The 9,682-nt window shown below is 33.6% G+C and overlaps 1 protein-coding gene across 1 annotated transcript; it reads left to right on the top strand.

Moving 5' to 3' along the window:
- Positions 1-2,226: 2,226 nt before the first annotated feature.
- Positions 2,227-8,849, top strand: LOC141683818 (uncharacterized). The gene is made up of 5 exons (XM_074488583.1): positions 2,227-3,166; positions 3,292-4,046; positions 4,127-4,216; positions 7,377-8,150; positions 8,292-8,849. The coding sequence occupies exons 1-5, from the start codon at positions 3,064-3,066 to the stop codon at positions 8,427-8,429; spliced, it is 1,860 nt and encodes a 619-aa protein (XP_074344684.1). The 5' UTR covers positions 2,227-3,063; the 3' UTR covers positions 8,430-8,849.
- Positions 8,850-9,682: the final 833 nt, after the last annotated feature.

Below are 9,682 nucleotides of genomic sequence, written 5' to 3'. Positions count from 1 at the left end.
TTGATTGGTAGTTGTACTTGTTTCATACCTTATACTATGTCGTGGCTCCTCGATCTTAACCCCGGATCCGAGGGCGTCGTTACAAATTCCATACTGAATGCTCGCGTGTCTCTGTACCCTTTAGAAAATTGAGCTTCCATGGTAAAAGAAGAAAAACACACCAACAGTTGATTTCATTACCTAAAGAATGCGATAGAATTCTTAAGAAACAAAAAACAATCAAATCCAATTCTGAGCAACTAATAAAATTCAATGTTAAATAAAAACTGAACACAGAAGAAACTTCATTTTTATCTACCAATAGCAACACAATGAAGATCCCGAGCTCCAATTTCACATCCTTCGTATTGCCCCCCTTTTTTTTTCTCATTCGATATTCAATTGATACCCACTATACCAAAATCCTTTTCCCTCAATTTATGTCACTTCTAGAGTAATATCACGTTCCTACATAACTAGACCCGTTGAGTCCCGCGGATCGGGCCGGGCCGCCAGATTCTTTTAAAGTAATTTCAATAATAAATTTTTAAGTAATATTTATAATTTTTGTATTTTTTATTGTACTTAAAAGTTTAGGTTTTTTATTTATAAGTACACAATCTTGATTACAATTTAGAACAAGTTATTCATATTATATCTTCAATAGTTTAAATTTAAAATGGATATTTTGGTTATATTGATCTTAATATCAATAGTTTAAAAAAATATCAACAAAAGGTGTCTATATATGAATAAATGATGAGTACATGTCGGTTAGTATATATCTTATTAGAAATTTTGGACTTTTATTTAAAACTATATATAATTTTAAAATAAATTTCGATAAAATATAATTTATCAAAAATTAAATTCAAATATTTATTAAACATCATCACAAAATTCGATTTTTTATCGGGTCGAATCAGGTTTGGCCGGGCTTTTATTCGTATTGAGGCTGGGTTTTTGTCCCGATTTGATTTTAAATCTAGATCGGGCTTTAGACAGGATTTTATCGGATCAAACCGGGCTAGATGTTTGTGAAAAATATGTGGCCTGACACACAAGTCGAATCTGGCAGGCTTCTCCCGAACAAGATTTTTTCCGGATTTTTCTGGATTTGACCGGACGGGCTTATCGAATACAAATATTTTGTGCATCTTTACCTTACAACCATGAATATGAATACATGACATACATAATTTATAATAAACATCTGCATATATCTAACTTAAAGATCACGTATAATCGATGTATGACATTACCGAAATTATCAAAGTCTCGAAAAATGAGAAATTATAAACATGACAAGATATATCATCATTCAACGTTTTAAACAATCATCGAGTATAAAATATTTTTAGTAGACTTTTTCATACACTTAATTTAATATTTTCGAACTATACATATTTTTTCCTAATAAAAACCGCACAAATTAAATTTATTAAAATTTATACACTTTGCATTCTGAAACTTTACTTAAGATAACCCGTAACTCGAAAAGGCTGTCGTGCTACTTTGAGTTTTTAAACTTTGAAATGTGAATTAGAATTCTAAAAATTATGAACATGTGTAAAATTATTTAATTTTGCAGTTAATTCATATTCATTAAAATTATAAATATTAATTATTACTTACTATTTTCAGGTGTTTTACTTTAGAATTCATAAAGAAAAAATATGACTGAAAGTATTTTAAAACAATAATTTTCTAATGATAATTTGTATGTCGGACCAAAGTTCTTTAGAATTGAATTTATACTAAATTACGTGTTCTGTCTTAATTTATTAATTTCAAAATTCTCTCTTTATATTTAAATATTATTTTTCAAAAAAATTCATACATCCGAGATTTCTGACTTAAATATTTACTATTAATACCCAATATATTTATCACAATATCTCCTAGATAATAACTGATATATTTATCACAATATTATCTCCTAGAGAATAACCGATATTTTTATTTTTTAAAATAATTCAACAACAAATATTACCATAAAGTAAAATAGTGAATATCTCAATTTTACCCCTCTCTGGAAAACGCACGTCCAGTCTTCAACCCTCGTAGTCGTCGTACATTGAATACGACTTCAGTAACAGTTGCACAATAAAACTTTTTCTCAAATAAACATTTAAATAATTTTAATAATTAATAATAAAAATCAAAATTTTCATCAAAAAAGAAAATAAAAATAGGGTAAAACTAAAAACTTTCAAAGGAAGTTGAAGAGTAATAATTTGTTTTATATTTTTTGCCAAGTGAGCCAAACAAACACACAAGAAAACTTCTATTATACATACACAATACACACACAAACACACCCTCTATATATAAAATCATTCAATCTTGTTGTTCAATCTCCTCTCTTAATTTCATCAATTCCCAGTATTCACTTAAACGCCGCAATCAAAAAGAGGTGATTTTCAAGCCTTTTCATTCTCTTTTTTCTCACATACAAACACACTATACATAAATATTTATCAATCTTGAATTTTTAGTAATTGGGACTCTAAAATCAACGGTTCTGGTCAGTTTGAGGATTAGGGTTTGGTGGGTTTTGTTTCTTTTTTAATTTTATATATGTGGTTTTTTTTATGAGGGTTTATTTATTTATATGAATATCTGAATTTACTGCTTTTGATATTCTTGGTTTTTGGGCTTGTTGAGGTTTGTTGGTGATTGTTGCATGTGGGTTTTGGAAAGTTTTGGTTTTTATGCTGTTTTAGACTAGGGTTTGATTGGTTTTTGGGGGTTTGGATTGTTTTTTTGGTTTAGTACTTGTGGGGTGGTGTTTTCGGTTTTTTTTTGAACTTTGTTCGTGGTGTCCAATAAGGGTTGTTTTGTGTTCTCGGGGTTTCGGGATTTGGTTGATGCAAATTATAAGAGATAGAGAGAGTAAGCTAGTTTTGTCAGTTGAATTGAAGCTTTGAGACATTTGAATTGATTATGGGGAATGGATATTAGGAGGTTGCGATTTTAGGGGAAAGAAGTTGTTGTGAGAGGTGGTGCTATTTAGGATTAAGACATAGAGTGCAGAGTTGGACTTCCCCGTTTCTTTCCATGTGATCATGTTTGATATTAGTTATGGAAAAAAGTGAGCCAACATTAGTACCCGAGTGGTTGAAAAGCAGCGGAAGTGTATCTGGAGTTGTCTCTACTAATCACCATAATTCCTCACTGCACCAAGGTAAATGTTTCTCTTATGTCATGTAGTAGACTAATTGTTTCCATCATGTTATGTATATATATTTCTTGTGTCAATAATATGGATTAGTTTTTTTTGACAATATTATTGTTTTAATTTCCTTATAGATAATCACACTACACTGAAGGCAGCAAGAAATAAGTCACTAGTGAACATTAGCGATAATGATTTAGGCCATCGAACAACATCGGCTTATTTTCGGAGGAGTTCAAATAATGGTTCTTCACACTTGAGGTCTTATGGAAGTTTTGGTAGAAATAATCGTGACAGGGACTGGGATAAAGACTTTTATGATAATCGTGACAAGGAGAAGTCAAATTTAGGGGACCGCAAGTATCGGCAGTTTTCTGATTCTTTTGAAAGCAATTTGTCAAATAGGTTTGAGAAGGATGGATTAAGACGTACACAGTCGACCATATCTAGGACAGGTACCGAACCTTGGCCCAGAAAAGTACCATCTGATTTGAAAAATATTGGTAAAAGCAGCCATAATAATGGAAATTCCCGTGTGGCCGTAAGTAGTTCTATTAGCAATGTACACAAAGCTTCTTTTGATAGAGATTTTCCATCTCTCGGTGCTGAAGAAAGACAAAAAGATCCCGAGATAGGAAGAGTACCGTCTCCGGGATTGGGTACATCCATTCAAAACTTGCCAACTGGTTCTTCTGCAGGGATTGTTGATGGTGGGTGGACCTCAGCCCTAGCAGAGGTGCCTGCAATGATCGGAAGTAATGGCACCACCGTCTCATCTGCTCCTCAAGCTGTTCCAAGTTCATCTTCTGCAGCACCAAGTATGACCACTGGTCTTAATATGGCTGAAACTTTAGCTCAGGGTCCTCCTCGTGCTCAGGCTGATCCTCAGGTAGTTAAAAATGCGTTTCTGTTTAAAATGGTGCTTATCAAGGTTTATTGCTAACAATATTGTGTTTGTTTCTCTGATAGTTGTCTGTTGAAACTCAGCGTCTTGAAGAGCTGGCTATTAAACAGTCCAGACAGCTAATTCCTGTCACACCGTCTATGCCTAAAGCCTTGGTAAGTTTATTGTGCTCATCTATTCGATGATATGCATCACAATATTGCCACATGTACTATAACATTGCCTAATTTAACTATCTTTTTTTGGCTTATAAATCAAGGAGCACTAATTATTGGATAACTATATAAGATGTGTTTTAAGGTTGAACGATCAAGCATGTGTAAGAATCCTCACCACATTTATTTTAGTGCTAAATGACCTGAAGTATATAATATCAGTTACATGTAATGCTGGTTATTTATTATGTCAAGTTTAACCTGTATAAGTAGAGGTTTTAGAAGACATTGATGCAAGTGTATGGAATTCTCAATAGTTGCTCCCACATAGTCTTGTACATGATTACATGATTAGCATGATCGTCTTAGGAAGAACGAGGAATGTCAATGCATTTGTTGGAGAAAAGGACAACATAACTTCGTAATTGTGAAATGCTTTTGCTCTTTATATTGTGTCTTCAAGAAAAACAATCCTTTGTGGCAAGTTCGTACTATCTGGTTTGTTTAAGTGCTTTATCAAAAAGCTAGGCAGATTTTCTTGATCAAATCCCTTGATTTCCCATCAACCTTAGACTTACAGAGAGGCGATCTAGAACAAGCTAATAACACCAATTATAAATTGGGATATGAAGCTACCTAGACTGACTAGCAGAGTCCCATGGGCTACTTGTTACACATGAGAAAGAAATAAGCCCATGACAAGAGAGAGAGGCACTGCCAATCTTTTATGTCAACAGTAATTTTCATCTTCTGTGAAGGTTTACCTGTTCAACTCTGATGTCTGATGTAGTAACATGTACTTGCGATCCATTTGGTTGGAGAGAATGGAAAGGATTAAAATGAGATTAAACTATCTCATGGTAGAAAATTGTGAACAAGACCTGTTAATTTTTTATCTCGTGTTAATATGATATTTTCTTCTTATAGTAGAAAATTTTCATCTGTTTCTCCCGAAGACATGTTTCAGCTCCCCGAGAAGCTTTTTGCTCTAATTATACATATACTAAATACTTATAATTGTGTGTTTCTGCAAGCTTTGTGTCCAAGAAAAGTTTCAGTGCCTACTATGATAATTGTTAGATAAATATGGTAGTGCTTCACCCTCTTTTAGAGGTGAAGAACTTATATCTGTTATATATGTGTCTGCCTACCTAATAGCTAGATATCATTAAACCTCAATTTTTTTAGTTATTCAGAATGCTTTGTACTAAAACATATGAAACAACGATGGTACTTAAAAGGTTGTTGTCTAAGATTTAATGGTGCGTATTGAATGAACATATCCGCGTATTGTCATGTAAGAGATACTTGCTTCTAGAACAATCTTCTGTCCAATTGTGTTTTTAAGTGTTTTTTGCTATTGGTCTATTTACCTGTCAGTTTTTATTGCAGTATGATCCTTGTGTCCTGACTCTAGTTTTTGGTTAGGTTTTGTGAATTTTGATCCTTATTACTATACGAGAAGCATGAATGTGTCGAGGTTGTATAACAATAACAGAATTTACACAGAGAGATACTTATTTTTAATTTTATTGAATGTTCATAAAGATAGTTTACTAATAGCGATTAAAATAAAGTTGTTGAGTGAAGAAGATCAATAAGCGCTATATTTCTAATAGAGTTGCATGCTTATGGGGACTTTTTTGTTTTTAACAAGCAATTACATTGGATAAGTTTTTGTGCAAAAATAGTACTCATATTTAATATGATTTGGCAAGAGCTTTGTAAATTACAGATGATTTTTCTCAGACTTATTGAATTAGATTAAATTGTCAATGCATGTGTCCACATGAATACCAAACTGGCATCTTTTTGTCACTCTATTTTTGTCCAATTTTCTTATACTTCTTTTGAAGAATAAAAATCATATTTTGCTTCTTTAAGTTATTTCGCATGTGGTCTTTCAGTTTAAGATGTCTGCTTTATAGTATTTGGTCACAAAAGTCCAATTTAAGTTGAAAGATCTGATGTGTTGCATGACATGGGTATTGTGACTGAAACCAAAGAATTGGATTCATAGAGAAATGAACGGTTGAATTGTAATCTCTTGGTTAAAATTAAAACAGCATAGTTGTTGTAATCTCTTGGTTAAAATTAAAACAACATAGTTGCAAATCTCGCCTTAATATAATATGTTACTCCCTCCGTCCCTTTGAGTTGTTAACATTTGAAATGAAGTGTTCGACACGCTTTTTAAGGCTCTTATCTAGTATGGTTGTATAACTTATTTTGAATATTTTCTTTTTTTGAATAAAAGTTCAAACTTTTAATATTTATTCAGAAGAATTTTAAAAAAATAATAATTTATGTAACTATACTAGATAAGAGGCTTAAAATGCGTGTCGAACACTTCATTTCAAATGTCAACAACTCCAAGGGACGGAGGGAGTATTAGATTGGGGACTAAGGAGGTAAAGGTTGAGAAGGGAAGGCAATGAATCGAAAGGGTCAGGACCTTGCTTTGTTTGGATGTATGGGTGAGTGAGAGGGTTGAGTGGAAGGTTAAATTTTAGTGTAGTGGTTGCAATTTATTTTTTCCCCTACTTTTTGAAAGTCTAGTTATCTTTGTTGTAAAGATGAAATGGATATTTTATTGAATTTTTGAATGAGTATTGGATAAAAGCATGTATGAACATGCTTCTCATTAATATTTAGGCTCCATAATATACTGAGAGCCATAACCAAGAGAATAGATACTAATGATAGATTAATTGATCATGTACGATTTTAATGGAGTTTTGAGAGGTATCAATTTTGAACAGAATTTGGAAGAGACTTGGGAGAAAATCGAAGGTAGAAAGAAATATATAGTGAGAAGGGAGAATGAGTTTTAGAGCATAAACTGGAGACAGAATGGGCTCAAAGAAACAAGTGATTTTATATCATCGAATATATAACTCCTATAGTACCAGGGTCTAGTAACTTAACCCACATTTTAAGGAAATGATATTTTAGGATCATGAAATATGATTAGGAAAAAAGATGATTTGTGTTTTTGTAGTCTCTCTGGTCATTTGCTTCTGCTTTGGACTGTCCAGACGTGGATTGTTGTTCATATTATAGCTTTCGTATTAGTGCAAACCCCCTATTAATTTGCTGTCTTTTATATTTTGGGAAAAATTCTTATCTGACGGTGGAGCGATTCTATATGATTTTTCAGGTTTTGAATTCTACAGATAAAACAAAAGGTAAAGTAGGTCTGCAGCAGCAGAGCACTTCTGCTAACCTTGTTCACCACTCTCCGCGTGGGACTCCTACAAAGAGCGATATATCAAAGACATCTAGCTTGGGAAAGCTTCAAGTTCTCAAACCAGCACGAGAGAGGAATGGTGTCTCAAGTGCTGCAAAGGATTCATTGAGCCCGACTAGTAGTAAACTAGCGAATAACCCGTTAACTCCTGCTTTAGCAACAGTTGGTGCTGCACCTTTGAGAAGTTCAGTCAACAACCCTGTTCTTGTCAGTGCTGAGCGCAAGTCTGCTCCCCCAGTGTTGGTCACCCCAATATTGGAGAAGAGACCTTCACCTCAAGCAAAGAGCCGAAATGATTTCTTCAATTCAATGAGAAAGAAATCTATGGCGAACTCCTCTTCTACTGTCTCTAATCCTGTCCCTGCTGTGTCTCCATTGGATCCAGGTAAGCATAGCGAAGCTGAGGCTGTTGCTTCCCTTGATTCTGAAGGAAAAGATGCCCCAGTGGTGGAGAGTTCTAATGGGGGCAAGGTCAACGAGTGTAGTGATGAATTTATCCGGAATAGTTATGGGCCTCAGAAATCCCTTGACAATGGGGTGAATCATCCAAGCACTGATGTGATACTTTCTTCAGAGGAGGAGGAGGCTGCATTTTTGCGTTCACTTGGATGGGAAGAAAATGATGGAGAGGATGAAGGCCTTACAGAGGAGGAGATCAATGCTTTCTATAGGGATGTGAGTAAGGTAATAACTATCAGAAATATGGTTTATTTGAATTGGTTTGAAAACAAGAGTTTTAAGTTTTAACTTTACCATAAATTTGTTACATTATATTGTTGCTCCTTGGACTATATATTATATTGACATGTTCTTTTTATTTGACAGTACATCAATTCTGTGCCTTCCTCAAAAACATTTCTAGGAACTAAACAAAAACTTTTTGGGGCTACCAACTTTCAAATGGGAAACAATGGTGGTGTGTCGTCTGGAGTAAGCTCATCTGACTCTAAGCTGGATTCTTGATATACTGCACGTCTCTTACCGTGTTTGACGAACATGAAGCTGGTGGGAAGGTTTTCAGTTTAAACTCTTTTTGTCGCTTTGTTGATATTGAGATACAACCCGAGTCAAGTATGCATTAAAGGAAGAGACAGTTTCTTTGTGTACTGTGATGGAAGTGAATAGAAATAAGTTACAGATGACGTTGTGCCTTGACTTGTGTAACTCTCTGAGGTTGAACTGTTGAGATAAAGAGTAGGATTAGGACTCTATCAAGCTGTTGATGGCGATATCTTGGTTTGTTCATAGTCTGGATTTTTGTTAGCTTAAGGGCGGGGGTTAGTTTTAAACTTAAATTATGCTACATAGTTATTTTACAAAGAAAAGAAGCATTGGATTTATATGTTTTTTGTTTTAGCATTTTATCATTTTTGGTTGCCAACATCCAAGGTTTGTTTATTCTTTCTACACCAGCTAATTATATGTTTTATGTTGTGTGATGTATCACGTATATAATGTTCTCGTTCTTGAAATGAGACATGTGAAAGATGCAGGGTTCAGTCTGTTTCTTTCAGTTGCCGAACCTTGATCTTTAAGCAATATGCTACAGCAGATACGAGATAACATAGACTTGCAGTTGTAAATAACCAAGTCCTGAACCTTGATCTTTAAGCAATATGCTACAGCAGATACGAGATAACATAGATGCAGGGTTCAGTCTGTTTCTTGAAATGAAGAGGGAATGATGATGGCTTTGTAGCTAATTTCAGTGCAAAGCATGCAAATTATGTACTAAACGAGCATACATAGGGGCCGTTTGGTTTGTCCCCTCCTGGAATCAGCTATGAGTTTCGGCCATTCTAATCCCATATCCGGCGTTTGGTTTAGAAAAATAGAATTTCATACACATTAAAAAATAGAATTTCACACACATTAATAGAATTTCATATACATTCCTCAAACCTTCCAGGTATGGTTTTTTCGTAGCTGGATTTGGAGGTGGGTATGAGGAAGTGGTATAACTATTAACTTTTAATTTACTATTTTAATTTTTATTTAAGCAATTAAATATAATTGATTAGTATTAAAAGGAATTTATGAATCTAAAATATATTAAAATAATAATAAAATTAATATATTTAATTAAATTAAAATTATTGACTTAGCATATTTTAAATTAAAAATATTTATTATATAACTCAACCAAACATTGGAAAACCACGGAAAACACGACATATCAGATATGATACCTGATTTTCATTTCACTCAACCTCGAT

The sequence above is a fragment of the Apium graveolens genome, chromosome 9, assembly GCF_009905375.1.
Source record: "Apium graveolens cultivar Ventura chromosome 9, ASM990537v1, whole genome shotgun sequence".
Lineage (NCBI taxonomy): Eukaryota > Viridiplantae > Streptophyta > Magnoliopsida > Apiales > Apiaceae > Apium > Apium graveolens.
This window is presented reverse-complemented; position numbering and strand designations above follow the sequence as displayed.

Coding starts and splice junctions, on each gene's coding strand:
- LOC141683818 (XM_074488583.1), top strand. CDS start 3,064: ATGGAAAAAAGTGAGCCAACATTAGTACCCGAGTGGTTGAAAAGCAGC. Junction 3,167..3,291: donor TAATTCCTCACTGCACCAAG/GTAAATGTTTCT, acceptor ATTTCCTTATAG/ATAATCACACTACACTGAAG. Junction 4,047..4,126: donor GTGCTCAGGCTGATCCTCAG/GTAGTTAAAAAT, acceptor TTTCTCTGATAG/TTGTCTGTTGAAACTCAGCG.